We start from the raw sequence: 18,037 nt of genomic DNA on the forward strand, positions 1-18,037 counted from the left end.
AGAACAAATTTTCCTTCTATTTAATGATGTGGAGAGATTTTTCAGTATATTCGGAATACGGGATGGTACAATATGCCCGAAATATAAGGTGATACAACATATGAAATTATACAATTAGATAGACACTTGAGAAAAAAAAATTTCCACCAATTATATGATAACATGTGATGTACTGCGTACCTAACACAATGAAAAATCTCTCCATGTGGGGAACGATTAGTACATCTTTTTTTTTTCTCTCTCTATTCTCATCCACCAACTTACTTTAAAAGCAGACTAGTTGGCCTCTTTTTGAAGAAAATCGATCCTTGTATCACTCTTCTACTTCTCTTCAGTCTTCACCAAACAAAAGCTACCACATTTTATTCAAATTATTCTCCAATTAGCCATGAAAGGAATGGATATTTTCTGTGCATCTCCAGCTTCCACAGCCATTTGCTCTAGCCTGGATGCCGTGGTCCGCCGAGGCCCCACACTAGTAGAAAAACATGTTTGCGCGACCGAATTTTGCGCGACGGATCAACTTTCGTCGCGCAAAGTATGTTTGCGCGACCAAAAACACACAACGTCGCGCAAAAGGCATTTGCGCGACGGAATTTTGCGCGACCAAGGATGGCGTCGCGCAAAAGAGCTTTGCGCGACGCATCAGATCATGCGTCGCGCAAAGGTGTTTTGCGCAGCGCCATATGTAGTCGCGCAAAGGTTCGTCGCGCAAAGTCCTTTTTTTTTTTCTTTTTTGGCCTTTTCCTTTTCTTTTGGGTTTCTTGCATTGCCTTTTTCTTTTGTAGTATCCACTTGTGTAAATGTTTTAAATTGACGATCGAATCAGTTCATTGTATTCATATAGGGTTAAACAGTGCAGCTGTAAAAAATCATCAAAATCGGAGTTAATATAACCGTTAAATCATAATTTTTCGTTTATAGCCGTCGAAAATGTTTGTCCCGTTGTTTAATCTCTACACGCTTGTTTTTTACAATTTTTGGCGTATACGATCTCAAAGCATATACAAACATGTTTGACGGTTGGATCGTTGAAACTAGTTTTGTACAATGCGTATCCCATCAAAACATTAGATTCACTAACACTTGGAATTTATTTAAACTTTCATTAAGTATAACATAATATTTTGTTGTATCCACTTGTGTAAATATTTTAAATGGACGATCGAATCAATTTATTGTATTCATATAGGGTCAATGATTGTAGCTGTAAAAAATCAACAAAATCGGAGCTAATATAACCGTTAAATCATGATTTTTCATTTATAGCCGTCGAAAAGGTTTGTCCCGTTGTTTGATCTCTACATGTTTGTTTTTTACAATTTTTGGCGTATGGGATCTCAAAGCATATATAAACAAATTTGACGGTTGGATCGTTGAAACTAGTTTCGTACAATGCGTATCCCATGAAAACATTAGATTCACTAACGCTTGGAGTTTATTTATACTTTCATTAAGTATAACATAATATTTTGTAGTATCCACTTTTGTAAATATTTTAAATTGAAGATCGAATCAATTTGTTGTATTCATATAGGGTCAATGAGTGTAGTTGTAAAAAATCATCAAAATCGGAGTTAATATAACCGTTAAATCGTGATTTTTCATTTATAGCCGTCGAAATGGTTTGTCCCGTTGTTTGATCTCTACACGTTTGTTTATTACAATTTTTGGCGTATACGATCTCAAAGCATATACAAACAAGTTTGACGGTTGGATTGTTGAAACTAGTTTTGTACAATGCGTATCCCATGAAAACATTAGATTCACTAACACTTGGAGTTTATTTATACTTTCATTAAGTATAACATAATATTTTGTAGTATCCACTTTTGTAAATATTTTAAATTGAAGATCGAATCAGTTTGTTGTATTTATACATAATCAATGAGTGTTGTTGTAAAACATCATCAAAATCAGAGTTAATATAACCGTTAAATCGTGATTTTTTGTTTATAGCCATCGAAAAGGTTTGTCCTGTTACTTAATCTCTGCATGTTTTTTTTTTTTGATTTTTGGCGTATGGGATCTCCAAGTATATACAAACAAGTTTGACGGTTGGATTTTTGAAATTAGTTTGGTACAATGAATTTCCTATCAAATTCAATGGTATATGTATTTACTAAGTAGATTTTAATTAATTTATTTTGTACTCATAAGCAAAACGGGTAAAAAAAAAAAAAAACAGAGGACTTTGCGCGACGTAGGTACAACTGCGTCGCGCAAAACAGGCTTGCACGACGCAATTGTACCTACGTCGCGCAAAGTCCTCTGTTTTTTTTTTTTGCCTTTTCCTTTTCTTTTGGGGTTCTTGCATTGCCTTTTTCTTTTGTGGTATCCACTTGTGTAAATGTTTTAAATTGACGATCGAATCAGTTCATTATATTCATATAGGGTTAAACAATGTAGCTGTAAAAAATCATCAAAATCGGAGTTAATATAACCGTTAAATCATAATTTTTCGTTTATAGCCGTCGAAAAGGTTTGTCCCGTTGTTTAATCTCTACACGTTTGTTTTTTACAATTTTTGGCGTATGCGATCTCAAAGCATATACAAACAAGTTTGACGGTTGGATCGTTGAAACTAGTTTTGTACAATGCGTATCCCATCAAAACATTAGATTCACTAACACTTGGAATTTATTTAAACTTTCATTAAGTATAACATAATATTTTGTGGTATCCACTTGTGTAAATATTTTAAATGGACGATCGAATCAGTTTATTGTATTCATATAGGGTCAATGATTGTAGCTGTAAAAAATCAACAAAATCGGAGCTAATATAACCGTTAAATCATGATTTTTCATTTATAGCCGTCGAAAAGGTTTGTCCCGTTGTTTGATCTCTACACGTTTGTTTTTTACAATTTTTGGCGTATGCGATCTCAAAGCATATATAAACAAGTTTGACGGTTGGATCGTTGAAACTAGTTTCGTACAATGCGTATCCCATGAAAACATTAGATTCACTAACACTTGGAGTTTATTTATACTTTCATTAAGTATAACATAATATTTTGTAGTATCCACTTTTGTAAATATTTTAAATTGAAGATCGAATCAGTTTGTTGTATTCATATAGGGTCAATGAGTGTAGTTGTAAAAAATCATCAAAATCGGAGTTAATATAACCGTTAAATCGTGATTTTTCATTTATAGCCGTCGAAATGGTTTGTCCCGTTGTTTGATCTCTACACGTTTGTTTATTACAATTTTTGGCGTATACGATCTCAAAGCATATACAAACAAGTTTGACGGTTGGATTGTTGAAACTAGTTTTGTACAATGCGTATCCCATGAAAACTTTAGATTCACTAACACTTGGAGTTTATTTATACTTTCATTAAGTATAACATAATATTTTGTGGTATCCACTTTTGTAAATATTTTAAATTGAAGATCGAATCAGTTTGTTGTATTTATACAGAATCAATGAGTGTTGTTGTAAAACATCATCAAAATCAGAGTTAATATAACCGTTAAATCGTGATTTTTTGTTTATAGCCGTCGAAAAGGTTTGTCCTGTTACTTAATTTCTGCATGTTTTTTTTTTTTTTGATTTTTGGCGTATGGGATCTCCAAGTATATACAAACAAGTTTGACGGTTGGATTTTTTGAAATTAGTTTGGTACAATGAATTTCCTATCAAATTCAATGGTATATGTATTTACTAAGTAGATTTTAATTAATTTATTTTGTACTCATAAGCAAAACGGGTAAAAAAAAAAAAAAACAGAGGACTTTGCGCGACGTAGGTACAACTGCGTCGCGCAAAACAGGCTTGCGCGACGCAATTGTACCTACGTCGCGCAAAGTCCTCTATTTTTTTTTTTTTTGCCTTTTCCTTTTCTTTTGGGGTTCTTGCATTGCCTTTTTCTTTTGTGGTATCCACTTGTGTAAATGTTTTAAATTGACGATCGAATCAGTTCATTATATTCATATAGGGTTAAACAATGTAGCTGTAAAAAATCATCAAAATCGGAGTTAATATAACCGTTAAATCATAATTTTTCGTTTATAGCCGTCGAAAAGGTTTGTCCCGTTGTTTAATCTCTACACGTTTGTTTTTTACAATTTTTGGCGTATGCGATCTCAAAGCATATACAAACAAGTTTGACGGTTGGATCGTTGAAACTAGTTTTGTACAATGCGTATCCCATCAAAACATTAGATTCACTAACACTTGGAATTTATTTAAACTTTCATTAAGTATAACATAATATTTTGTGGTATCCACTTGTGTAAATATTTTAAATGGACGATCGAATCAGTTTATTGTATTCATATAGGGTCAATGATTGTAGCTGTAAAAAATCAACAAAATCGGAGCTAATATAACCGTTAAATCATGATTTTTCATTTATAGCCGTCGAAAAGGTTTGTCCCGTTGTTTAATCTCTACACGTTTGTTTTTTACAATTTTTGGCGTATGCGATCTCAAAGCATATACAAACAAGTTTGACGGTTGGATCGTTGAAACTAGTTTCGTACAATGCGTATCCCATCAAAACATTAGATTCACTAACACTTGGAGTTTATTTATACTTTCATTAAGTATTACATAATATTTTGTAGTATCCACTTTTGTAAATATTTTAAATTGAAGATCGAATCAGTTTGTTGTATTCATATATGGTCAATGAGTGTAGTTGTAAAAAATCATCAAAATCGGAGTTAATATAACCGTTAAATCGTGATTTTGTGTTTATAGCCGTCGAAAAGGTTTGTCTCATTACTTAATCTCTGCATGTTTGTTTTTTGTGATATTTGGCGTATGAGATCTCCAAGTATATACAAACAAGTTTGACGGTTGGATCATTGAAACTAATTTCGGATAATGTGTTTCCTATCAAATTCAATGGTATATGTATTTACTAAGTAGATTTTAATTTATTTATTTTGTACTTATAAGCAAAACGGGTAAAAAAAAAAAAAAAGGGACTTTGCGCGACCTAGGTTTAAGTGCGTCGCGCAAACCTGTTTTACGCGACGTAGGTATGCGTCGCGCAAGATTTGCCGCCAAACTATGTATGTTTTACCGCTTTTTTCCAACTTTGCGCGACGCAGGTTCACTACGTCGCGCAAAGTGAACACGAAAATGTCCCTTTTTGTCTTTCTTTCCATTGTTCTAACCCAAGTCAAAAGCTCCATAGCTGCCTTCCCCTCTTCCTCACCTGCATACCTCCATTCCTCACCTGCAGACCTCCATAGCCACCTGATCACACTCAGGTGATTTAAAAACATCTATGTTATTCATCCATTTTTTTTATATATATGATTGTATTGAAATTTTTGTTAATATTACCAAATATATTGAAAATTTTGATCTTTTTTGTTCTTACCATGCATATATGATTGAGGATAAATACTCAGTTTGGTAAATTCCCAATATATTGAAAATTTTGATCTCCTATTGATGATGGCAGTGTAGCACAAGGGCAATGCAAAAGAAAGCAAAAGGAAGAGGAAAAAAAAAAAAAAAAAAACCGCTTTGCGCGACGTCAAATTGTATACCTACGTCACGCAAAAAAGGGTAATTTTGGCGGTACCATAACAAAAAATAGGCGCTTGTTTTAAAATTTTCAAGAGTTTCCCGTAGACCTCACGTCCCTATTTCCACCCTTTTTCCCGTACAACTCTCAATTCCCATAGATGACCTCTCTATTTCCCATATATCTCTCTTCCCTCTCACAAGCTTTCCCGTAGATAACCTCTCACTTCCCTATTTCCCATAGACCCTTCTTCCCTCTTGCGTGCTCGTCTCTCCCTCTCCATTTCCCGTAGATCTCTCTTCCTTCTCACAAGCTTTTGTCTTCACAATCTCGAATCCAACGCGAATCTCGAAGCCGACGCGAATCAAGTCCCAAAATCAAGGTAAGGGTTTCTGATTTTCAATGGGTTTTTGTTATTTAGGCTCAAATTGCATGCTATTTAGGATTTCTGATAAAATTAGATGTTGGTTCTAGTTTGCAGAGGGGTTGATGGGTTGCAGGTAGAGAGAGGGATCTACGGGAGGGAAGAGAAGTCTTGCAGCTTCATCGTAGGCTCGGGCGGCGGCCTCCGCCGTGTCGAATGTGCCAAGCCAGACTCTTGCAGCTTTGTGTGGATCGCGTTTTTCAGCTGCCCATTTTCCCCACGGCCTCTGTCTAACTCCCCTGTATCTTCTCTTCCTCTCACCAGTTTCTTCAAATGAAACAGATTCTGTACTTGATGGTGTGGTTGGTACCGCTGTGGTGACCGAGACGGTGGACCTCATTTTGTGCGCGCTAATTTGCCCTCGTAGGTCGCTGGACCAATCTGGGTCGGAGTTATCTAATCGAGAGGTATTAATTTGGAATGGGTATTTTCCATTTGTGTAATTAATTAAGAATTAGTTAATCTTCTTGTTTGCATAATAATTATGCGTAAATGCGTAGTTGGTTAAATTAGGTGGGTTTTTGTTTGTTTGTTTGTTTAGGACTTTGATGGGTTTGTCAAGAAGGGCGATCTTCCCGGTTATGCTGTAAGTCTCTTAATACTGCCATCTTTCTATTTGGTGTCACATTGCATAAACCTGCAATTTTCGACTTCTAGAATTAACGTAGCGGGGTGGTTGTGGACCTTGTGGTGTTGGTGCGGCTGTTAAATTTGTTATGCAGCAAAGTTTATCAATAAACTTCTTTTCTCGGAATGTATCTGGGTTGGGAAAATTTAACAATTAGGATTGCTGCACCGGTTTCCTTCGGTGTTATTTCATTCCTGGTCTCTCTGCTGATGTTTTATTTTTAGAGTGTAAGTCACCTATCTGCTTTTCCACAATTGTAGTTATTCACTTTCTTTCTTCTCCCCCTTCCCTGTGTATTTTGTAGATTCTAAATACACCAAAAGGTCCTATCACAGTGGAACTTTTCAAGGATGGTTCTCCAGAGGTTGTGGATAGATTTATTGACTTATGGTGAGTATTCGACATCACATGTATCTTGCATACATACTTGCTGTAGTAATATTAAATCATGTCTATTTGAAGCTATTTCTCTACAGGGTAAGAGAATAAAGTTAAAATTATGGGACGGGGTGACTTTGTACATAGCTGTTAGTAAAATTGCTCGCATCCAAGGGGTGTATTATTTAATATTTTTATCATCTTATAAGCCAAGGGGTATATTTTGTCATAACTCCTTTGTAAATTATCAAATACACAACAACAGGTTAAAGGTTCATATAGCCTTGGTGATATGGATGCCTAGTTGACTTATATCGAGGCTAAATGTAAATAAAATTAGAACTTGGACGATTAGAAATCATTTCAATATTCTGAGTAGCAGTAGCATCCAGAAGTAGACTTGCTTGGTTTTTGTTGGTTGTAAGGGCAATAGTGTGTTATGCCCTCATGGCACTTCTAAGGCATTAGTTTTGCAGTCAAAAGGGACACTTCAAGGGGATGTCGTTCAGTCACGTGATCAAGCACTATATAATCAAAGGGGGTGGTTCCCAAGGACTTGGAGCAGCTGAAGATTGGATATCAAAAGGGAAGCTTCGTAGTCAACTTGTTACGAGGTTTGTTTCATAGATAAAACTTTTATATTGGTTGTGTGGCCTGTTGGTCCTGTGTTGCAAAGCTGATAGCTTATTCTTGCCTGTGTGAACCTGTAGTCCGAAGCATGAAGCTTTTATGCTTGGAACTACGAAGGCTAGACCAGACAACAAAGAATTTGAGCTTGTTATCACAACTGCACCAATACCAGATTTAAATGATAAGCTAATTGTATTCGGACGGGTCATCAAAGGAGAGGAAGTGGTACAGGTATAAAATTCTGTGCAGTTTGGGTAACTTATTATCATGCCTAGACTTGGATAATACCTGATGTATAATGCTTTGCATACGGTCTTCCATTCAGGCAACTAAATCCTAAAAATAGTCCCAGTTTTCCCTTAGTTTACGAATTCAATGAAGATATGTTAGGGCTGCATGCTTTTGTGTCATTCTCAAGCACAACCACTTCAACAGATTTCCCTTTACTTCTTTAACCCATTCGATCATTTTTTGAGTTATGTACCTGTCCTTTTGTAAAAAAAATTCCCACCTCCGTACAGAGTAAATTTGGAGAAGCACAAGCCAAAAAGCAAAGCAGTGCTGCATATAAATCCAAATTTGATAGAAGTAGGAGACAGAGTTATCACCAAAGAAAAACCAAAGGATCCAATTCCAGAAATCAAGTGGGGGTAAGTAGATTGCCTTTTCATTTGTTGTGGCATGTGTCTAGTTGAATGACTTGTATGAAGTAAATTGTTTTTGTACGGTACTTTGATCATTTAGTCTAATGAAGTTTTGATACCTTTGATTGATTACAATGTTTGGTAATCCTAGTGTCATATTACCCTTTTTTTTTTGTTTCACTTGATGCACTTTTTTTTTGTTGGCTATGAAAATGGATAAGTAGTTTCCTCATGTTTTGAAATTAAGAATGTTGGTAACCTACTTACTTACTACTTTGGCTGCTAATTGATTAGTTTCAAATGCAAGAAAGGATTAGTTTCTAATGTTATAATTTTATGGTTCAAAAAGTGTATAGATGTCGCGGTTGATCACTCGTCGTCGGAGTGTGACCAATGAGCCTCCTGCATTATCAACATCTACTGCTCCAGGCGTGAGTGCTCCATTGATTGAACAAATGAGGGCCCGGGACGAGCAGATTAAGGCCCAGGGCGAGCAGGTGAAGGCCTATGCCGGACAGATGAGAGACCTTGTACGAGCCATACAGATGTCTGGCCTCCAAATCTCACTACCAGTACCTGATATTCCTACACCTTCGACTTCTGAGCCACTTTGCCCTACCGATACCTAGTAGCTTGATGTATAAAACCTAAAAGACTACTTGCAGTTTTTTCTTATTTTTTTGTTTGGACATTTTGTATGTATATTTTCATATATTTATAACTAAATACTTTTCGTTGGTTAATTAATTATCGTTTAGAGTTTAATTAAGATATTTATTAAAAATTAAAAAAATATTTTTTTTACCAAAACAAAAAAAAAGAGGTTTGCGCGATGTAGGTAGAATCTTCGTCGCGCCAACCTCTTTGCGCGACACAAGACTCTACATTACGCAAAGTGGCTTTGCGTGACGCACGACCCTAGGTCGCGCAACGTAAAATGGTGCGTCGTGCAAAGAGGTTGGCGCGACGTAGGTAGAATCTTCGTCACACAAAGTGTTTGCGCGACGTAGGGATGCGTCGCGCAAAGCCACTTTGCGCGACGTATAGAACGTCGCGCGAAGCCACTTTGAGCGACGCATCCCTCTACGTCGCGCGAAGCCACTTCGCGCGACGCATCCCCATACGTCGCGCAAAGCTACTTTGCGCGACGTAGGGGGAATCTTCGTCGCGCAAACCCCTTCTGTCACTGCCTTGCCGCGACGGTTAGTGCGCGACGAAGGTGCGTTGAGCTAAGTTTTGCGCGACGGTTTTCGACTTTGCGCGACGAAGGACCTGCGTCGCGCAAAGTGTTTTTTGTACTAGTGCCAGACCCCTTGATCATGGTCATTATCATCGTCTTCATGATCACGATCAACGGAAAAACCAACCTCATCATCAAACTCACCATGCCCCTTGCTCATCTCAGTTACCTATTGATCCCAAACCATTTTACGAAATATGTAGAAAGAGTTTTTCTAGTCCACAAAGGCAGCTACGTACAAAAAGCTCTGCTGAGATACATGACTTAACAAGGACTAAGAGTGCCAATGGCTCTTCTTCTTCTCCTTCTCGGTTCCTCTTAAGCGACTCGCCCTTCATTGACAGGATATCAGAGCCCGATTGTAAGAATGTCTCTGCAGCTGCATTTGTTCCTCCTCAAGTACCCTCTAAGCCTAGAGACTCGATGAGCTCAAATATTCCTCCTCAAGTACCCTCTAAAGTACCCTCTAAGCCTAGAGACCCGATGAGCTCAAATGTTCCTCCTCAAGTACCTTCTAAGCCTAGAGTCTCGACAAGCTCAAATGTTCCTCCTCAAGTACCCTCTAAGCCTAGAGGCTCGATGAGCTCAAATGGTCATTGTAGTACTGTTTTGAAGTCTTCTTCTACTAGTTCTCGTCACCAGGTAACCTAATTTTCAGTTTTAATTCTTTTATGTCTTTTAGTTTTTGCTATTGGACAATTGAAGGCATGCATCTGAAGTTGTTCAACTATTGTAGGTTGTTGTTTTGAGGGTGTCACTGCATTGCAAGGGTTGTGAAGGAAAAGTGAGAAAACACCTCTCTAAAATGGAAGGTATAGTTAATTAGTAGATGGAGAAAGAAAAACTACTTAAAATTTCGTACAAATTTGTATTATTTAAATAATTACATTTGTATATATTTCTTTGTACTTCAAACCAAATTAGATTAAAAAATAAAAAGTTTATCTTTTCGTATTATGTGTTGTTTGTAGCGAGATGCGAAAGAATATTCTCTTGTTAGAAATATTAATATGTTATGATTTGTATAGTTTATTTTTATTTATTGACAATTCAAATCTTTCTTATTTATGCATGTAAATGCTATATGCAACATCAATTGGGATGAAAATTGAAATAATATATGATATTTGTGTAATACTATGCTATATTTAAAAGCTATAATTTTTTATGGTCTTGAAAATTTAAAAAATAAATAAATTATAGTGGTTAATTGCTGAATTTCTGCAGGAGTGACTTCATTTAGCATAGATTTCCAAACAAAGAGAGTCACTGTGGTGGGGGATGTCACCACATTAGGTGTGCTTTCAAGTGTATCAAAGGTGAGGAAATCCCAGCTCTGGCCTTCTCCAACATCATCATCACCATCCTCTCGGTTGCCAGCGTGAACTACTCCTAAACCCTAAATTAATTAAATCAGTTTTCTTTTTATGTTATATATTCTCTGCCAAATTTCAAGTTTCCAGGCTTGCGTGTGCGTGTAATTTGCATGATTATTTTTTTTAACTAAATAATCGATTGTTAATCAATAATCAAGTTTAATATCTCATATGTAAATGCAAAACCCTAGTATATTTTTAAGAGATCTGAATCAAAGTCTCTTTCTTATGTCCTTCTAAATTAATTATCAAGTTTGAAATCCTGCAACTTCTGTCAACTTTGAGTACGGTATCCTATTGTTTACACTTTCGATGTCAATAACAAATGCGACACAACATGGTTGTGCACTGCCAACATTCTATTGCTAATGTAACCTCTCGATCATGTGAAGCAAACTGACCATTTCGCAGCCCCCACCTATCCACCACTTTACTTCTTCTGACTTTCAGTTTTGAGCACTATGACACACACACACACACATACTTATATCAACCACCGTATTTCAAATATTGTTTGACTCTTTCCAAAAGAATTATGTGACATGACCATGTATGACATACAAACACTTTCTAAGCTTTTAAATCAACATAATTTTATATTAATCTGAATTTGATAGTTCGTATAATATTTATATGTCATACGCACTTGATGTTGATCTAACGCTAAAGATTGTGTGTTATAGATGTTTGTAGGCAATTTTTTTAACATGAACAGTTTTTAGCGATCACCATGCAAAGCATGCATTGAACATATTGTTGGAGAATCAAAGTTACTAGATTAAACCTACACGCGTCAAACTTTTATATTAGATCTTTCGGAACAAATTAGTTATACCACGCTCTCATATTTCAAGCAACATATATTTGAGCAATCACACAAGTACCTTATCTGACTCATCTGAAAGGATTACTGCGTGATACTAGTTATACAACGCCACAGTATATTCACAGTGTCACGTAGTAATTTTCCCCATCAACCACTTCCCCGCAACATATATTTGACGTTTGAGCATCTTGTGGCAAAATAGCAACAATGTGAAACATACAAACCAAAGTGCGTTATGATAATGTTCAGAAACAGAGAAATGCATGCGGTGTCCATATGGTCGGCACTCAAGGACAACATATTGTTTGGGACAAGAAGCACTTATTCTTGTTTTTTTTCTTTCTCAATTCTTTTTCTATCCTATGGATTGTACCATCACATAAGGAATGGTAAAGTGGTCACATATGTATTTAAACAAGGGTGAACCGTCAATTTAGTCCTTGAATTATTACTTCAGAGAAAATCAGGTCTCTAAATTATTTTTTCAGAACAATCAATTTTGAATTATAAAAATTTGCCAATTACATCCCTAATTTTATATTCGAAGCTACTATATTCAATTTGTCATCAATTTAAGTCACTTGACTTGCATGTGATACATTGTAGAGGTTAGATTGGTAGTTTTTTTTTAAAGAAATAGTGTATGGAGTTAACTTTAGAGAATAAATTGGTAGTTTGTTATAAAGAAATAGTGTAAGAGGTTGGAAATTAATCTTCTTCAATTCTTTTGATCTGATGGTTGGAAATTAAGAGAGGAGTGTGAGAGGTAAAAATTAGTGTGTGGAGAGCTTTACCCTTAAACAAAATAGATCAAATTTTGGATGCAAGTAATGAATGCTATCTCTCTAACAGGATTATCATAAATTAAAACGATCATTTAATCTAGTAGCACTCCATTTTCATGAATTCAAATCTCGCATACAATAATTACAGATCTAAGTTTAGTAACATTCGATTTTTCATTAGTTCAAATCTCGCAAACAACAACTACAGATCTAAGTATAATCTCTCTTGTACTTACCCCAATATGTCTTTCCTACAATGAACCAAATGAAGACTAGAATTTATACCAACATTTTTTTGTTGCAAGTCTATTAATTCAAAAGCATTATTTCATGCCTTTGTTCTTGGTCGGGTTTGTTCCTTTTCTTTTTTGCTTTTTGAAACTATATTATCCATCTTTTCTTTGACCAACTATAATCAGCAGGGAAAGGAGTTTTGTAATGTCCATAGGTTGGAAGCAAGCAAAATTCCAATTCTATGTCAACAACCATAACTTGAATACTTGTTATTCTTTTGTTGTATCTTCCTTTTCCGGATGTTTCGTGACTTTAATTTATTTGATTATGACATATGTATTATCCACCTATCAAGCGATCATATCATAGAATATGTCTCTTGTATAGAAATTTGGTATACGGGTTGGTGCAACCTTTTCTCGTCATCAGCGTGAAATCTTTTCTTTTTCGTATGTAAGGAAGTGTTTGGACATTGGATTATCTTTGACCTAACAAAGGGTTCCAAATCCTCTCCTCTCTCATTTTCTTTTTCTTCCGATCCTCTTTTATTTGAACGCTCACGAGTAAACCATGTCAATATCTTATGTTGACTTCTTTATAAAAAGACAAAGACAAAAAGAAAAGTGAAAAAGGAAGGAAGAATATATGAAGGGAGAGAATCCTGCTTATCCCTTCACTAGCCGTCTAGTTTGAGGGATGGAGCAAATAACATTATTTGAGAGGTACCCTCAAACAGTTTAAGTTAGTTTGAGAAATGATACAAATAACCTTATTTCATTTCAACTAAGTGACACTATTGTAGGACCTACTTTGCATTGTATTTCAAATCTGAAATCACCCTGTCATTTTAGCAATTTCTTAAAATATCACGTTAATCTATTATTTTGGATACGACTACATGTCTTTTTGCTTTTTTTTTTTTTTTTTTTTTTTTTTTTTTTTTTTTTAAGTCTCAAATTTGTTTTCAAAATGATCTTTGTATAAATAATTAAAGAAATACATGGTTTGAATAATTAAAATAACATCCGAAACAGGATCCATAAAATATCCTTACTTGAAAGACTCCTTAGTAAAATGAGACTTTGTATATAACTATCTTATATATTGAAGGCTTATTTTTAGCTATGCCCCTTGAAACTTGATTTTAAGGGTGAAGTGTCGATTTAGTCCTTGAATTATCACCTCAGTGAAAATTAGGTCCTTGAATTTATTTTTCTAAAATAAGTCACTCAATTCATTAAAATTTACTAATTTCATCCATATTATTATATTCAAAGCTATTTTATCCAATTTTTTTGTCAACTTAAGTCACTTGACACACTTTCGAGTGTAATATCGTCATTTTCTCGCCAATAAGCCCTTAACATTTCATATAGGTTGTGAATATAACGTCTAATTTAGCCTCCAAAGTTAACTCCATACAATATAGGGGTGGGCAAACGGGTCTTGGACCCGTGGATAGGGGCGGGTACAAGCGGGTTGAGGCGGGTACGGGGCGGGTCTAATTTGTATAAATCTAAAACGAGGCGGGGCGGTGCAGTTCTATGTTACTTGCAGGGCGGGTCCAAATTGCTAAGAAAACGGGCCCCCGGCCAGGACTGTATCTACTGTCCAATATGTGGAGATTTAATCTCCACCTCTGATTAAATCCCACAATCCACTTGGCGCGGTGTTCATCGATGCAGGTTCTGGGCTGAACGAAAAAGATGCGGTGGAAGGGAGTAACGAGTGTGGAATACATGCTTCAAACAGGCACTATGCGATGTTGATCTGGGTGGGAGGTTCATTAGGACCCTGAAGCAAGCAGCAGCAAAGGTTCAAGACAGGCGTGAAATGGTGGTTGGTTAAGGTCTCAGTCGAATCTGGACATACACGGGTCAGGCATCGGCAGTCTTGAGGTGCAAAGGTGCAGTGGAGTAACGGCGGCGGTCCAGTGTGGGAAATCGCTCTCAAGTTGACCTTGCCAGTGATAGGGATTCGCTGGCGGGTCTCCGACGAGGATAGGAAAACAATGAACTGCCCCGACAAGATTCCAATCTTGTGGCTCAGAAATGATAGGAACCGCAGGAAATCAAGCTTTGGGTAAACAACGAGGTCACCAATATCGATCTCGGCCATACTGTAAGAGAACGTGGTGGTTCAACATCTGTCACATCCCGGCTCGGGACGGATCACTTCCCGAGCCCGCTCCACCACCGTAGCACGATATTGTCCGCTTTGGGCTTACCATTCCCTCAGGGTTTTGTTTTTGGGAACTCACAAGTAACTTCCCAGTAGGTCACCCATCATGGGATTGCTCTAGCCCCCTCCTCGCTTAACTTCGGAGTTCCTACAGAACCCGAAGCTAGTGAGCTCCCAAAAGGCCTCGTGCTAGGTAGGGATGGGAATATACATATAAGGATCACACCCCTGGACGATGTGGGATGTCACAATCCACCCCCTTAGGGGCCCAACGTCCTCGTCGGCACACATGCGGTCAGGGTTAGTCTCTGATACCAAATGTCACATCTCGGCCCGGGGCGGATCACTTCCCGAGCCCGCTCCACCACCGTAGCACGATATTGTCCGCTTTGGGCTTACCATTCCCTCACGGTTTTGTTTTTGGGAACTCACAAGCAACTTCCCAGTGGGTCACCCATCATGGGATTGCTCTAGCCCCCTTCTCGCTTAACTTCGGAGTTCCTACGGAACCCGAAGCCAGTGAGCTCCCAAAAGGTCTCGTGCTAGGTAGGCATGAGAATATACATATAAGGATCACACCCCTGGACGATGTGGGATGTGACAACATCTCCTGGAACAATCAGAATTCGAGAGAGCTAAAGAAGAAGAGGAAAAGAAAAAAAGCAAAAAAAAAAAAAAAAAAAAAAAAAAAAAAAAAAAAAGAGCGGACCCGTGGACCCGGCCTGAAACGGGGCGAGTTAGATCCGGTTCCTGTATTAGAATTTCTTGTACCAGGCCCGGCCCGCCCCGTTTCTTTTAAGCCCAGGTCCGATCCAATCCTTTCAAAATTTGGCCCAGCCGATACCCAACCCTAATACATTATTTCTTTATGAAAAATTATCAATCTACCCTCCAATGTGTATCACATGCAAGTAACATGACTTAAATTGATGGAAAATTGAACGAATATAATATTATGGTTTTAATTGGCAGATTTTTATAATTGAAGGATTGATTTTTCTGAAAAATAGTTTGGAGACCTAATTTTCACTCCGGTGATAATTTAGGGACTAAATTGGCAGTTCACCCTGATTTTGATATCACTTTGCTATTTGTAACTCAAAAGTCGTTACTTCACTTCTTGAAACTCAAGGTTCCTCTACTTTACCCCCTAAAGCTCGATTTTCATTTTGTATGTCTTTCCTTATTCATATTTTTTACATCTCTCCCGCCATTCCTTTTCCTCTCTTTTATTTCTCTCTTGTATCTTAACAGATAAATGTAATGATTAATATCAAATGGGTTTGTAGGTTTTTTTTCTTTCACCATTTTGTATGTATTTCATGTTTTTTCCTCCCTCCCCCTCTTATCACACTCCCTCCACATCAATGATTTATGCATCATTCCATCTGTCTTTTTTCCATCTCTAATATAAAAGAAAATCTAAAAACAAAAAATACAATTATTACCAAACTCCTGTAAGTTCAAAGAAAAGTGAAGAACATATATGATTACTTTAGGGATTTTTATGACTTTAGAGATTTTTATGATATCCAAGCAAATTAAAATTTGTTAGGTTCCCCTATTTTTGAGACATGAAGCTATACTTTTGACTTGAAACTTTTACAAGGGTCTAGTGTTTAAGTGGGTACTTCATGTGTCATAAAATAAGTGGAGAGATACAAAAAAATATAGGCCTTAATTGGATTAATAATCCATGTGGTAATACGGTAATCTGAAGATAATCCACATGGTAAAAGAATTAGGATCTAAACTTTTGTGGTAAAGTCTATTAGGGTTCAGGTCCAAAATTAAAAGTTTCATCAACTCTATCAATTGTTTGCATGTAAGCCTCACATGTGAGGCTAAAAACATAAAGTTAGCCCCACATGTGAGCCTCATGTGCTAACAATTAACGGAGAGTTCCATTTTGGAATCATATGTGTGACTCACATGTTAACAATTAATAGAGAGTTGATAGAATTTTTAATTTTGAATCGAAATCCTAATGGACTTTACCACAGGGTTTAATCCTTATTTTTTTACCACATGGCTTATCTTCCGACTTCCCTGCCATCATAAGAACTAATAATACAATTAGGCCAAAAATATATCATTTCCTTTACTTGATTATGACATGTGGAACTAGCTAGTTTTGACGTATAAAAGCTTAAACCTGGAAAAATCTCTCAATTTTGACGTTTAAAAAGCTTAAAACTTGGAGCTAATTGCAACTCCATTCAACATCTTTAAACTTTACAATCTCATATAAAAACTTACGATTGCATTGCAATTTCAAACATTCGTCAATTTTCTCGTCAGTATCTCTATTATTTTGCCTACTTGGCATTGCAAGACTCACTCTATCACCTATTTGGACTACCCTATCGCAATGAAATTGAAAGTTTTTATTGACATTGTAATGAAATCAAAAGTTTATTATGAAATTGTGAAGTTTTAAAGATGTCATACAGAGTTGCAGTTGAACACAATTTTAAGAGGATAAACTGTCATTTACCCTTAATTGAATAATATGTCAAAGAATTTAGCAAGTGGCTATAGTGCCGCGGATTATTAGTCGTATAATATATCTTTTTATAGCTATTACATCTTAATATTCAAATCTAGCCGTCCATTTTTTGGGATATTCGATGTCCGTTGCATGGTAGGAAAATTGAAGAATTTGATCTCAAATTTTTTTTTTCTTCCTTAGTATCAAATTTAAAAGATCTCATTTTGTTGAGAGGAAATTAGTTTCATTTCATTTGTAAGGATGAATTGAGCGAGGTTAAAGAGGGTCAATTCGAGCATGACGAGGCCAAATTTAGCATTGGGTTGGCCGAACCAACCCAATCTTTTGTTGACGAAGGCTAAGACCAAGAGTTTAGAATCAAAGCCCGGCTCACGACCTTGCCCGTTTGCGCCCAATATGACCCAACCCCTTTAGCAAGCCCATGTTATATTTAATACAGTCTGCACTTGCATCTGCTTCGCTATTTTTGGTCAACCTTGTGACTAAATCAACTATTCACTATCATAAACACAAAAATGCCTTAAAACCTCCCACTTAATCCTCAACCACGCAGGACAAGTTTCACTTCTTTGCTTTTATTTGTTGACTGCCAACATCTTTCGGCCCCTTTTATACCGACATGGTCCCCAACGTAATCGGTATATACAAGTTTTATCTTAAAAAACTTTGAATAACTTGACTAAAA

At 36.5% G+C, this 18,037-nt stretch overlaps 2 protein-coding genes across 2 annotated transcripts; both read left to right on the top strand.

The window, feature by feature from the left end:
- Positions 1–325: 325 nt before the first annotated feature.
- LOC137743339 (protein SODIUM POTASSIUM ROOT DEFECTIVE 2-like) lies at positions 326–10,893 on the top strand. Its single transcript, XM_068483216.1, has 5 exons — positions 326–470; positions 9,503–9,897; positions 9,958–10,080; positions 10,175–10,250; positions 10,666–10,893. The coding sequence occupies exons 1-5, from the start codon at positions 389–391 to the stop codon at positions 10,821–10,823; spliced, it is 834 nt and encodes a 277-aa protein (XP_068339317.1). The 5' UTR covers positions 326–388; the 3' UTR covers positions 10,824–10,893.
- LOC137741758 (peptidyl-prolyl cis-trans isomerase-like 2) lies at positions 613–8,945 on the top strand. Its single transcript, XM_068481480.1, has 8 exons — positions 613–702; positions 6,047–6,325; positions 6,460–6,504; positions 6,851–6,936; positions 7,401–7,538; positions 7,635–7,785; positions 8,076–8,204; positions 8,555–8,945. The coding sequence occupies exons 1-8, from the start codon at positions 613–615 to the stop codon at positions 8,825–8,827; spliced, it is 1,191 nt and encodes a 396-aa protein (XP_068337581.1). The 3' UTR covers positions 8,828–8,945.
- Positions 10,894–18,037: the final 7,144 nt, after the last annotated feature.

The sequence above is a fragment of the Pyrus communis genome, chromosome 8 (assembly GCF_963583255.1).
Source record: "Pyrus communis chromosome 8, drPyrComm1.1, whole genome shotgun sequence".
NCBI lineage: Eukaryota > Viridiplantae > Streptophyta > Magnoliopsida > Rosales > Rosaceae > Pyrus > Pyrus communis.

Coding starts and splice junctions, on each gene's coding strand:
- LOC137743339 (XM_068483216.1), top strand. CDS start 389: ATGAAAGGAATGGATATTTTCTGTGCATCTCCAGCTTCCACAGCCATT. Junction 471..9,502: donor TGCCGTGGTCCGCCGAGGCC/CCACACTAGTAG, acceptor TTTGTACTAGTG/CCAGACCCCTTGATCATGGT. Junction 10,081..10,174: donor CTACTAGTTCTCGTCACCAG/GTAACCTAATTT, acceptor CAACTATTGTAG/GTTGTTGTTTTGAGGGTGTC.
- LOC137741758 (XM_068481480.1), top strand. CDS start 613: ATGGCGTCGCGCAAAAGAGCTTTGCGCGACGCATCAGATCATGCGTCG. Junction 6,326..6,459: donor CGGAGTTATCTAATCGAGAG/GTATTAATTTGG, acceptor TTGTTTGTTTAG/GACTTTGATGGGTTTGTCAA. Junction 7,786..8,075: donor AAGGAGAGGAAGTGGTACAG/GTATAAAATTCT, acceptor ACCTCCGTACAG/AGTAAATTTGGAGAAGCACA.